This window comes from Salvelinus sp. IW2-2015, linkage group LG4q.1:29, assembly GCF_002910315.2.
Source record: "Salvelinus sp. IW2-2015 linkage group LG4q.1:29, ASM291031v2, whole genome shotgun sequence".
Lineage (NCBI taxonomy): Eukaryota > Metazoa > Chordata > Actinopteri > Salmoniformes > Salmonidae > Salvelinus > Salvelinus sp. IW2-2015.
The window spans coordinates 87144111-87158120 of NC_036842.1; the positions used below are offsets into that span (position 1 = coordinate 87144111).

The 14010-nt window shown below is 42.8% G+C and overlaps 1 protein-coding gene across 1 annotated transcript in view; it reads left to right on the forward strand.

The window, feature by feature from the left end:
* The window catches only part of cep290 (centrosomal protein 290), a 61250-nt gene that overhangs the window by 28615 nt on the left and 18625 nt on the right, over nucleotides 1-14010 (forward strand). Inside the window, exons 30-40 of the mRNA XM_023986029.2 lie at nucleotides 34-489; nucleotides 2450-2614; nucleotides 5042-5149; nucleotides 6844-6978; nucleotides 7200-7469; nucleotides 8886-8993; nucleotides 9968-10167; nucleotides 10514-10727; nucleotides 12299-12436; nucleotides 12728-12949; nucleotides 13249-13395. Of these exons, the coding sequence (XP_023841797.1) occupies nucleotides 34-489; nucleotides 2450-2614; nucleotides 5042-5149; nucleotides 6844-6978; nucleotides 7200-7469; nucleotides 8886-8993; nucleotides 9968-10167; nucleotides 10514-10727; nucleotides 12299-12436; nucleotides 12728-12949; nucleotides 13249-13395 (2163 nt within the window). The remainder of the gene's footprint in view (nucleotides 1-33; nucleotides 490-2449; nucleotides 2615-5041; nucleotides 5150-6843; nucleotides 6979-7199; nucleotides 7470-8885; nucleotides 8994-9967; nucleotides 10168-10513; nucleotides 10728-12298; nucleotides 12437-12727; nucleotides 12950-13248; nucleotides 13396-14010) is intronic.

Consider the following 14010-nt stretch of genomic DNA (forward strand, 5'->3'; position numbering starts at 1 on the left):
TCCTGTCCTGCTCTGTCTTGTTTGTCCACCCAGTCCCAGTCAGACGAGAGAGCCCTGATCGCCAAGCTCCACCAGCACATCGTAGCGTTGCAGCTCAGCGAATCAGCCGCCGTGGGGAAGCTAGAGGCCACCGCCACCCGGATCCAGCAGCTTGAGGCCTACATGCTCCGTGCCGAGCAGAAACTGGACGCCAGCGAGAAATCCCTGTACCACGCTCGCCAGGAGGGCCGGAACCGAGCCAGGCACCTCCAACAGTCCATCCAGTCTCTCCGCAGGCAGTTTGCCGGGGCTCTGCCCTTAGCCCAGCAAGAGAAGTTCTCTCAGACCATGATGCGCCTGCAGGAGGATAGAGGGACCGCGCAGGAGGAGAAGAGGAGAGCAGAGGAGGAGAGGAGGAGGATGGAGGGGAAGGCCCAGGAGCTGGAGCTGAGGCTGAAAGGGTTAGAGGAGCTCATAGCTACGCTGAAGGATGTGAAAGGAGCTCAGAAGGTGGGTGGGCAAGGACCAATGATGTATATAAACCCTGGATTGTTCATGCTATGTAATGGCCAAAGAAAGGCTTTGAAGCCACCAGCCGCCATATTGGTACTCCACAGAAGGAGCAGTCCTCCATAGGAATTAATGGAATTCTACAGTATTTCAATCAAATATTTAACTGACTAAATTACATATATTTTAGTATTTATTTGTTGTCGTGTGGACAGTAATATTAGTAGTCTCTAAAAAAAAAAAAAAAAAAAAAAAAGGGATATGTTTTTATATAATAAAAAATATATATGTTCAGTTCACATAATATAATTTAAAAGTATGCATTAAGGCATATGTTACAGAATATATTTGTCAATAAATTATCTAGACATTAATAAATGCATTTCTATAACTTCCAAAATCTTTTTTTACAGTGGAGGACGAGTACCTAAAGGGGTCCTAAAATTCTAAATCAAATAGTTAAATAACCATGGCAACCCACCCAGACCTCTTCATAGCCCTTCACTCCAGAGCTAGTCATTTGTGTTGAATTGTAATTGCTTTATTGTTATTGTTCAGGCTTATACACTATATGACCAAAAGTATGTGGACACCTGCTTGTCGAATATCTCATTCCAAAATCATGGGCATTATTATGGAGTTGGTCCCCCCTTTGCTGCTATAACATCCTCCACTCTTCTGGGAAGGCTTTCCACCAGAACAGGGGTACTCAACTCTTACCCTACGAGGTCTGGAACCTGCTGGTTTTCTGTTCTACCTGATTATTAATTGCACACACCTGGTGTCCCAGGTCTAAATCCCTAATTAGAGGGGAACAATGAAAAAATGCAGTGGAACTGGCTTTGAGGTTCAGAGTTGTTCCAACACTAGATGTTGGAACATTGCTGTGGGGGCTTCCATTTAGCCACGAGCATTAGTGAGGTCAGGCACTGATGTTGGGCAATTAAGGCCTGGCTCTCAGTCAGTGTTCCAGTTCATCCCAAAGGCGTTCGGTTTGGGGTCAGGGCTTTGTGCAAGCCAGTCAAGTTCTTCCACAACAATCTCGACAAACCATTTCTGTATGGACCTCGCTTTGTGCACTGGGGCATTGTCATGCTGAAACAGGAAAGGGACTTCCCCAAAGTTGAAATCACAGAATCATCTAGAATGTCATTGTACTCTGTAGCATTAAGATTTCCCTTTACTGGAACTAAGGGGCCTAGCCCGAACAATGAACAACAGCCCCAGACCATTATTTCTCCTTCACCTAACTTTACAGTTGGTACTATGCATTGGCGCAGATTGTGTTCTCCTGGCATCTGCCAAACCCAGATTCGTCCGTCAGACTGCCAGATGGTGAAGCGTTTCTACTGCTCCAGAGCCCAATGGCTGCGAGCTTTACACCACTCCAGCGGACGCTTGGCATTGAGTATGGTGATCTTAGGCTTGTGTGAGGCTGCTCGGCCATGAAAACCCATTTCATGAAGCTCCCGACGAACAGTTCTTGTGCTGACGTTGCTTCCATATGCAGTTTGGAACTCGGTAGTGAGTGTTGCAACCGAGGACAGACAATTTTTACGCTCTACGGGCTTCAGCACTTGGCTGTCCCGTACTGTAAGCTTGTGTGGCCTACTAAATTCGCGGCTGAGCCGTTGTTGCTCCTAGACGTTTCCACTTCACAATAACAGCGCTTATAGTTGACCTGGGCAGCTCTAGCAAGAATAAATATATATATAGTGTAAATGATCCTTGGTATGACCATCTATTGCTCTGTCATTGTATAGCTTTTCTTCTGACTTTCCCTCCTCACCAAACTCCAGTAGTGGAACTTTCCCTCCTCACCAAACTCCAGTAGTGGAACTTTCCCTCCTCATCAAACTCCAGTAGTGGAACTATCCTTCCTCACCAAACTCCAGTCTATTGTCTTCCATGGGAAAATGTGTTTTTCCTCATGTTGTCTACTCTATATGAATGTTCTCAGGTGAACGAGTGGCACAAGAAGATAGAGGAGGTCAGACTGCAGGAGCTGAGACGGGGCCGGGAGCTGGGGGTCCAGAGAGAGGAGATCAGTTACCTGAGGAGCCTGGTGGCTGAGCAGGAGAGAACCATCCGTACCCTGGAGGAAGACAGCGTACAGCAGCACACTGTGAGGAGAGAAAATACACACTTCAGACAGACACAGCATCTAGTGAAATTGTATTTGTCACGTGCGCCGAATACAATGGGTGTAGACTTGCTTGCTCATGAGCCCTTCCCAACGATGCAGAGTTAAAAAAGAAGAAGAAGAAGAAAAATAGTAACACAAGGAATAAAATAGACAAGAATGGAGCTATATACAGGGAGTACCAGTACCACATCAATGTGCAGAGGTACGAGGTATTTGAGGTAGATATGTACATGAAGGCAGGGTAAAGTGACTAGGCATCAGCATAGATAATAACGTATTTGATGTAGATATGTATGTGAAGGCAGGGTAAAGTGACTAGGCATCAGAATAGATAATAATAATGTATTTGAGGTAGATATGTACGTTGAAGGCAGGATAAAGTGACTAGGCATCAGGATAGACAATATAAGTGTATTTGAGGTAGATATGTAAATGAAGGCAGGGTAAAGTGACTTGGCATCAGGATAGATAATAATAAGGTATTGAGGTAGATATGTACATGAAGGCAGGATAAAGTGACTAGGCATCAGGATAGACAATGATAAGGATTTGAGGTAGATATGTAAATAAAGCAGGGTAAAGTGACTAGCATCAGGATAGATAATAATAATGTATTTGAGGTAGATATGTACGTGAAGGCAGGATAAAGTGACTAGGCATCAGGATAGACAATGATAAGGTATTTGAGGTAGATATGTAAATGAAGGCAGGGTAAAGTGACTTGGCACAGGATAGATAATAATAGGTATTTGAGGTAGATATGTAAATGAAGCAGGGTAAAGTGACTAGCATCAGGATAGATAATAATAATGTATTTGAGGGAGATATGTACATGAAGGCAGGGTAAAGTGACTAGGCATCAGGATAGATAATAATAAGGTATTTTAGGGAGATATGTACATTAAGACAGGGTAAAGTGACTAGGCATCAGGATAGATAATAATAGGTATTTGATGTAGATATGTATGTGAAGGCAGGGTAAAGTGACTAGGCACCAGGATAGATAATAATAAGGTGTTTGATGTAGATAGTATATGTGAAGGCAGGGTAAAGTGACTAGGCGGGGTAGATATGTACGTGAAGGCAGGGTAAAGTGACTAGGCACCAGGATATGATCAAATAAAGAACCGAATAGCAGCAGCATACAGACACTTTCTACAGACAGAGAGAGAGAGATAAATTGAATGAACATTCACATAGATAATAGATAATAATATAAGGTATTTGATGTAGATATGTAAATGAAGGCAGGGTAAAGTGACTAGGCACCAGGATAGATAATAATAAGGTATTTGATGTAGATATGTATGTGAAGGCAGGGTAAAGTGACTAGGCACCAGGATAGATAAAATAAGGTTTTGATGTAGATATGTATGTGAAGGCAGGGTAAAGTTAGGCACCAGGATAGATAATAATAAGGTATTTGAGGTAGATATGTATGTGAAGGCAGGGTAAAGTGACTAGGCATCAGGATAGATAATAAAGGTATTTGAGGTAGATATGTACGTGAAGGCAGGGTAAAGTGACTAGGCACCAGGATTATGATCAAATAAAGAACCGATATAGCAGCAGCATACAGACACTTTCTACAGACAGAGAGAGAGAGATAAATTGAATGAACATTCACATATTCACACATTTTGGTAATTATAAATGTGAGTGGAGCAATTTCATGTATTTCAAATTTCAAATTTTCATTTGTCTTCAGTAAATTTATGAATCTGTTTACATTTGTCTTCAGTGAATTTATGAATCTGTTTACAATTTGTCTTCAGTGAATTTATGAATCTGTTTTCAATTTGTCTTCAGTGAATTTATGAATCTGTTTTCAATTTGTCTTCAGTGAATTTATGATCTGTTTTCAATTTGTCTTCAGTGAATTTATGAATCTGTAACGTCATCGCCCATGACATTGGGCTTTATAGTGTAACGTCATCGCACCATGACATTGGGCTTTATAGTGTAACGTCATCGTCCCGTGACATTGGGCTTTATAGTGTAATGTATCTCCCCATGAGAGTCAGTCATAATCGGAACAAGAGGAGAACATAGAGGACTTGTTGTCTCTATGTGTTTGATGCTCAGATGGTTTAGTTTTATCCCCTAAAAATACAGTGCTCCAGATGGACTCCCTAAATAGTAGTACTGGTGGCTTCAGACCATGCATGTTCTCCAGATCTTGCTATGCTAGACAATGGGTGTGTCCAAAAGGGCACCCTATTCTCTATAAAGTGCACTGCTTTTGACCAGAGCCCTACGTGGGCCCCGGTCAAAGTAATGTATATAGGAAATTGGATGCCATTTGGGACACAGACACAAGTCACAATGGCATGATGACAGAGATCTGTTTAACAGACACTCACAAAGACAGACATTCACACAGTCTGTCCCCCCCCCCCCACCCAGGTTCAGGAGGAGCGTCAGATGTCGTGGGATCAGAGAGAGGTGGAGTTGGAGCGCCAGCTGGATCTTTATGAGAAACAGCAGAACCTAATCATAGGCTCTGCCCAGAAGGTACTGTCTAACACCAAACAGATACACACTGGTTGTGCCCCAAATGGCATTCTATATGCTGTAGTGAATAGGGTGCCATTTGGGACACAGACACACTGACATTCATTTACTGTACATTAGCCTCCCCATTGTCTGCCAATAGGAATGAAGTTAACGTTTTGTTTCTGGTTGCCATTAATTATAATTTTGCAAGCCGTGGATATACACTGAATATACAAAGCATTAGGAACACCTGCTCTTTCCATGACATAGACTGACCAGGTGAAAGCTATGATCCCTTATTGATGTCACCTGTTAAATCCACTTCAGGCAGTGAAGATTAATTCATTTATATGTTTTATTTAACCTTTATTTAAGAATGGCAAGTCGGTTAATAACAAATTCTTATTTACAATGACGGCCTACCCCAGCCAAACCCTAACCCGGACAACGCTGGGCCAATTGTGCGCCGCCCTATGTATCTCCCAATCACGGCCGGTTGTGATACAGCCTGGAATCAAACCAGGGTCTGTAGTGATCTCTAGCACTGAGATGGAGTGTCTTAGACCGCTGCGCCACTCAGGAGCCCAGGTTAAAGAAGGATATTTAAGCCTTGATACAATTGAGACATGGATTGTGTATGTGTGCCATTCAGAAGGTGAATAGGCAAGACAAAAGCGCACCGGTTTGTGTCAAGAACTGCAGCGCTGCTGAGTATTTCACATTGAACAGTTTCCCATGTGTATCAAGAATGTTCCACCACCCAAAGGACATTCTGCCGACTTGACACAGTTGTGGGAAGCATTGGCTTCAACATGGGCCAGCATCCCTGTGGAACGCTCTCGACACCTTGTAGAGTCCATGCTCCTACGAATTGAGGCTGTTCTGGGGGGAGGGGGTCTAACTCAATATTAGGAAGGTGTTCCTAATGTTTGGTATACTCAGTGTATGTACTTGAATGCTCAATATCAAATGTATTTTCAATAAATAATCTAGTCACACAAGATTAGGGTTGCAAAGCTACCAGTAATTCACCAAAGTTACTGAAATCTTCAGTATGGCAATCTATCGTAACTTTGGTAATTTACACAATACATTTTTATTTTATTTTATAGTATTAATTTTTTATATCTGTGTCCATGTTATCCATGAGTTTCTAGTAGATAGACTAAATGGTTCAAGAGAAAATAGCCTAATTAATGAAAAAAGTATCTAATCAACAATGGCATTATTTTCAATTAACTTTGCAACTCTTCCAACTATTGACTTTTTTCACGACTGCCACCAGTTTGATGCCAAAACATTGACAGCAAATACATATTGACATATTTTTTTTTTTTTTCAGTTTTATTTATTTTACTAATTAAATACCAATTGTATTCACTAATTTGATGGTTTATATTTAGGATATGTTTAACAGATTTGTCATTTTATTTTATAAATAATACATTATTTCATATATTTTACATGTGATAAGGCCACACAGAGGGCCCGCGATAATTAGACACCTGTAATAACATTGTTGAAAGATACCAAGATTCTGGTAGTTTACTGGTGAACTTTTCCACCTTTGAAAGTTTCCACCTTTGCTTTGTAACCCTAGATTTGATACTGTATATTACTCATAATTCACACGGTCTCAAACTGCTTGCTACCAAGTCAACCAAGGATTTGGACTTCTCCTCTCAGTTAATCCTAGTGTGTATTGTATGTAGTTTGAGGAGGCTACCGGAGCCTTGCCAGACGCAAGCCTTCCCCTGGCCCACCAGCTGGACTTTGCCCTGAGGAAAATCAAAGAACACGTCCGCACCATCCTGGAGACCCAGGCCACCTGCAAAACTCTAGATGAGGTGATTATACTGTAGCATGTATTTGTTTGCCATATTATTACTTACCCCACAGTTGACACACAGGAAATGCCTTAAAAGTACACACATTATGGTGGACGATCACACCACATGCCTTAGAGCACCATCCCTTGTAAAAGATTGTAAAAGGCAAGTATAAAAGTAAGTCTAAACGTGATTCATCTATGAGGCTGTCTTTCTTCTGCTCCACTCTCCCTGAGCAGAAGCTGAAAGAGAAGGAATCTGCCCTGTGGAAGGCAGAGCAGAACATCCTCTCCAGGGACCGGGTAATCAATGAGCTGCGTCTACGGCTCCCTGCGGCTGCAGACAGGGAGAGGCTCTTGGCAGACCTGGCCAAGCACCAAGAGGACCAGAGGGAGAGCCAGCCGGCCCTCAAGGTGGCCCACCAGACCATCAACAACCTGCAGGGACGCCTGGACCAGAAGGAGGAGGTCCTTAAGAAGTACCAGAACCTACTGGCCCGGGCTAGACAGGTACAGCAGGGGATAGAGAACTATAGGATTGCTAGGAAGCAACAAGCCTGCTATGTGTATCTGATGCACAATTTGTGGTTGATGTTCGACTTAAACACCAAATGGCCATTTAGACATATTAGAAAGTGTTAGAGAAAAAGAGGGTGCGAGAAGTTGTTTTAACTGTCTCTCCGTGTGGACACCTGCTTGTCAAACATCTCATTCCAAAATCATGGGCATTAGTATGGAGTTGGCCCCCCATTGCTGCCATAACAGCCTCCACTCTTTTGGGAAGGCATTCCACTAGATGTTGGAACATTGCTGCAGAGGACTTGTTTCCATTCAGCCACAAGAGCATTAGTGAGGTCGGCACTGATGTTGGGCGATTAGGCCTGGCTCGCAGTCGGCGTTCCAATTCATCCCAAAGGTGTTCGATGGAGTTGAGGTCAGTGCTCTGTGCAGGCCAGTCAAGTTCTTCCACACCGATCTCGACAAAACATTTCTGTATGGACCTCGCTTTGTGCACTGGGGCATTGTCATGCTCAACAGGAAAGGGCCTTACCCAAACTGTTGCCACAAAGTTGGAAGCACAGAACAGTCTAGATTGTCATTGTATGCTGTAGTGTTAAGATTTCCCTTCACTGGAACTAAGGGGCCTAGCCCGAACCATTATTCCTCCTCTCCAAAACTTTACAGTTGGCACTATGCATTGGGGCAGGTAGTGTTCTCCTGGCATCCACCAAACCTAGATAAGTCCATTCGGACTGCCAGATGGTGAAGCATGATTCATCACTCCAGAGAACGCGTTTCCACTGCTCCAGAGTCCAATGGCGGCGACTTTACAGCACTCCAACCCGACGCTTGGCATTGTGCATGGTGATCTTAGGCCTGTGTGCGTTTGCTCGGCCATGGAACCCCATTTCATGAAGCTCCCGACGAAGAGTTATTTTGCTGACGTTGCTTCCAAAGCCACTTTGGAACTCGGTAGTGAGTGTTGTAACCGAGGACAGACGATTTTTACGCTCTTCATCACTCAGCGGTCCCGTTTTGTGAGCTTGTGTGGCCTAGCAACGGCTGAGCCGTTGTTGCTCTTAGACATTTCCACTTCACAATAACAGCACTTACAGTTGACCGGGGCAGCTCTGATGAACTGACTTGTTGAAAGGGTGGCATCCTATGACGGTGCCACGTTGAAAGTCTCTGAGCTCTTCAGTAAGGCCATTCTACTGCCAGTGATACAGAGATACATGCCTGTGTGCTCGATTTTATACACCTTTTATACACCTGTCAGCAATGGGTGTGACTGAAATGGCTGAATCCACACATTTGAAAGGGTGTCCACATACTTTTGTATATATAGTGTATCTGTATATGGCTGTGGTGTGTACTGTTGGTTCTATTGGTTCTGACTGCTGTGGCCTCCTGTATTAACCCCAGGAGCAGGAGGATATCACCAGGAGACATGAAGAGGAGATGAGGACGCTGCACCAGAAACTGGACCTGCACACTGACACCTCCCTTGACCGCTTCAAACAGACCGCACTGGTATGTAGCCCAGCCTAGCTCTACCATGTCTCTCTCTTGGGCTGTGTTAGGGTTACAACGTTTCAGAAACTTTCTCTGGCTTTTCAGAAATTCTGGTTTTAGGATTCCCATTTGGAAGGATCATTGATGTCTACCACCAATACAAAATTGCTATGGACTTTTACCATGTTACTCACTATTCTTTCTTTGTCCCGGTAAAAAGATCATTCCAACAATTCTGTACCTTTTGAAAAGTGTAACTTGATCAAAATAAACTTTTGATTTCACCTTATTTTAACACTCTGTCATAAAAAGCACATGTTCAGCTTCATAAAGAACATGTTTTCCCATCTCAAGAGGTTAAATAAAAAGACTATAGTAAGTGTTTACTAAGTGCCAAATAAAGTAACAGGGTTGACCACTCAGTTTTTCATCACAAAACACCAGAAAATGTCCAAAAAGAGTTTAACAAGCCCACCTGCTTTTACACTATGATTTGACTATTAGATGTTCAATGTTTCTTTTGAAAAAAAAWTTTTTTTAAGGAATATTAAAACAAGAGTTTAGTTCATGTAACAGGGTTGACCTTAAAATGAGGGACAGACGTAAATGAATCACTAATCACATTAAATAATCATTTTCAGAAATGACTTTGTCAAAGCAACAAAAATACCTGCTAGGGCTTTATAATGATAGTGAAACTTGGAGACATTTTGGATTAAGTGGGTTGAAATCTTCCTAGAAGTGACACAGTGTTGGATGGACAGGTCAAAATGCTGAATTTTGGCACTTTAGCAAGCAGTTAATCATGTAAAAATCGGTTGTATTGAATTTTCCATGTGGTCTATATTAAAGGACACTTCATTTAATATAACAGGCTTTTAAAATTAAATATTGGTGCACAATTTCTACTTAAATATCAAAGAGATGCAAAAGGCACTCTTTTCCTGGAACGACCCAAAAATCTCTTCTGTTATTCTCCTTGTTGTCCCCAGGAGTTAATGAAGAAGCCCACCATAACGGTGCCGACCACCAAGCACCTGGTTCGCCTAGCTGAGATGGAACAGACGGTGGTGGAACAAGACCGCTCTCTGTCCTCCATGACCGACCGGCTGAAGGGCCTCATTGCAGAGCTGGATAGGCAGAGGAACCTCACAGCCATGCAGGCCAAAGAGCACGCCTCAGAGAGGGCTAAGTAAGTCACTGGCCGGCTTAAGATGCACACCAAAGATACTCAGTGCTAAGCTACATACATTGTTTACCTGATCTGTCATGTAATTGAGAATTGAGATCTGCATTTACATTGGCCTACTGTACGTGATCAGGAATAGTGAATTTGATGGCATCCCAGGCCTAGGAAAAGGTAGAAAGAAACAGTAAATGATAAAGCTATATGTAAACTAGGATTAGGCTTGTTTAACTCAGAAAATATTGATTCTTTAGTTGTCTTTGTCGATAATTTCATCCTATCTATACAAACTGTGTTTAACCAATTTGACCTGTGCCCTGTGTTTAGCTTAACCCAACTGTGTGTGTTCCAGGCTGGAGGAGCGTCATGCAGCCCAGGCCAAAGCCCTGTCAGGGGAGGCTGAGGAGCAGCGTGCTCAGCTGGGTCAGATGGAGAAGGAGCTGCACTACCTCCGCACAGAGCTGGAGGCCCAGAAACAGGCCAACGTCCGCTCGCCCAGCAACACCATGAAGAACCTGGTGGAGAGACTCAAAGCACAGCTCAACCAGAAAGAGAAACAACTGAAGGTGAAGACTAGGACGATACAGTTGTGGCCAGATATATTGGCACCCTTGCACTTTTCTTAAATAATTTCTTAAATAATTTCTTCTCAAATAAGTTGATGGTCATGTACTCTTATAATCTCTACCCGGCACAGCCAGAAGAGGACTGACCACCCCTCAGAGCCTGGTGCCTCTCTAGGTTTCTTCCTACATTCCTGTCTTTCTATGCTGGACTTTCTAGGGAGTTTTTCCTAGCCACTGTGCTTCTACATCTGCATTGCTTGCTGTTTGGGGTTTTAAGCTGGTTTTCTGTGTAAGCACTTTGTAAAAACTGCTGATGTAAAAAGGGCTTTAAAAATAAATGTGATTGAATTTGATTGATTGAAAACTTTTGGCCACCACACCTTGTTATTGGAATTTCAACATTGCAGAACCAATTTTATTTTTGTAAACTTAAGTTTACAATTTTAATTGAGAAAATAAAGACTAATGGCATGGACAAAATTATTGGCATCCCAGAGCTAGTACTTGGTTGCACAGCCTTTGGCCAAGATAACTGCAGACAAACACTAACCATCAATGAGCTTGTCTACTGACAATGTTGTCCACTTTTCAGCAGCAAACTGCTAAAATTCTTCAATGTTTATCGGGTTCCTTCCACCAACTACTGTTTTCAGATCTCACCATAGGTTATGGATGTGATTCAGATCTGGACTCTTCGCTAGCCGCTCCAGAACAGTACCGCATCTCTTAACCATTCCTAGGTGGTTTTTAATGTGTGTTTGGGGTCGTTGTCCTGCTCTAAGACCCGAAACCTTCAATGGAGACCCGGTTTCAATGTTCAACCCAGTGTCCAAAAACTGTCTCCTTTGAAGGTTATGGGTCTTCCAGCAGGACAACAACCCCAAACACACATCAAAAGCACTCTGGAATGGTTCAAAAAGAAACACTGGACTGTTCTGGAGTGGCCAGCGCAGAGTCCAGACCTGAATCACATCCATAACCTATGGCGAGAGCTGGAAACAGTTGGTGGAGGGCACCCCTCAAACATTAAAGAATTAGAGCAGTTTGCTGCTTTAGAGTTGGCCAAATTGCCTGTAGAATGGTGCAGCAAGCTCATTGATGACTACAAGAAGCATTTGTTGGAAGTTATCTTGGCCAAAGACTGTGCAACCAAGTAAAGGCTCTGGGGTGCCAATAATTTTGTCCATGCCATTTGTTAAATTAAAATTGTCAACATAAGTTTACAAAAATAAAATTGGTTCTGAAATGTTGAAATTCCAATAACAAGGTGTGGAGACCAAAAGTGTATTAAAAAAAAAAAAAAAAAAAGCCAGCTCATTTTAGGAGAAATAGGGAATTATTTGAGAAAAGTGCAAGGGTGCCAATATATTTGGCCACAACTGTGTTTGTTGGTCTTATGGTCTGCTCTCTATAGAACTGTGTCAGTGTAATTATAGCATCTTGGTAGTATGAACATGACTGCCAAACGTCACAATAGACTGACTAAACAGACCGGAACTATATTATGCCTCTCCACGTCATCCTCTCCATCTCACTTTCCCATTTTCCCCCTTTCTCTCTCTTTCTCTCAGGCTCTGAGTAAGGCCCTGTTGGCGCTGAGGGCAGAGATGACGTCCCATGCGGAGCAGCAGATCATAGCCAATGCATCTCACAGAGAGGATAGCCTCAATGTCCAGCTGCTGGTAGACAAGCATACCAAGGACCTCAAGGTTGGTCCCCATCACTCTCCCAGTCTCATAGCATATTAGGTACCGTGCTATTAATGAACTAGCGCTTACATAATTTCAAACCCTTAAAACACAATCTGCTAACACTCGTAAGTGATAGAGGGTTTATCTTTCCTGATAAGTGTTAAGATTCCCAGTCATGACACATAATCAGCATGTTATGCTGCACATGTTTTAATATACCAATTATCAATACAGAATAACTTTTGTCAAGTGGCACAGTATATCCCTTGAATGCATACCAAGAGATGTTATTCTGGTTATTTCCATCAGGCTCGTGTGCAGGAGCTAAACGAAGAGCTCCAGGGGGCGAAGGAGGCTGTGAAGGCAGGGAGGGGGAGGGAGAACACCCTGAAGGAGGAGGTGGAGGGCCTGAACAAGGACCTCCAGAAGAGCCTGAAGACCCAGAGCAAGTTGCAGGGGGAGAAGGAAGAGAGAGACGAGGAGATCCACGAACTCAAACAGCGAATCAAGAGGCTCAACAGCGGACTGCAGGTCAGTGACACAGTCCGACTCGTTTCTGTGTCCAATCGGCAAACTGGGGAGTAGGAATATGCTTATTTCATTATTATTATTATTATGTAATCCAATTGGATGGACAATAGTTGTGTAGTTTATCAATTGATTGGAGGGTGACTCTGTTAGTATGTTTGATTGATCATCTATTTGTGTTATCAATCTATGTAATTGTTTAAATTGTGTATGTGGGAGCGTGTCTGCATGTGCGCACACGTCTGTGTGTCAAAAATGTGTTTTTTAACTGTAAATAATTATGACTGTGTGTGTGTGTGCAGGGTCAATCTGACCCTGAGGGGAAGGGGCCCACAGTAGAGGCACTGCAGAAGAAGATCCGTAAGTTGGAGTCGGAGCTGGAGCTGGAAAGGAGAGGTGTATCAGAGTCAACAACAGAAAGGAAAGGCCTTGGCCTAAAGGATGACAAGGTGAATACATACTGTTTTACCCACTTCAGGTACAGTTGAAGTCGGAAGTTTACATACACCTTAGCCAAATACATTTAAACTCAGTTTTTCACAATTCCTGACATTTAATCCTAGTAAACATTCCCTGTCTTAGGTCAGTTAGGATCACCACTTTATTTTAAGAATGTGAAATGTCAATAATAGTAGAGAGAATGATTTATTTCAGCTTGAATTTCTTTCATCACATTCCCAGTGGGTCAGAAGTTTACACACTCAATTAGTATTTGGTAGCATAGCCTTTAAATTGTTTAACTTGGGTTAAAGGTTTCGGATAGCCTTCCACAAGCTTCCCACAATAAGTTGGGTGAATTTTGGCCCATTCCTCCTGATAGAGCTGGTGTAACTGAGTCAGGTTTGTAGACCTCCTTGCTTGCACACACTTTTTCAGTTCTGCCCACAAATGTTCTATAGGATTGAGGTCAGGGCTTTGTGATGGCCACTCCAATACCTTGACTTTGTTGTTTTTAAGCCATTTTGTCACAACTTTGGAAGTATGCTTGGGGTGAGTGTCCATTTGGAAGACCCATTTGCGACCAAGCTTTAACTTCCTGGCTGATGTCTTGAGATGTTGCTTCA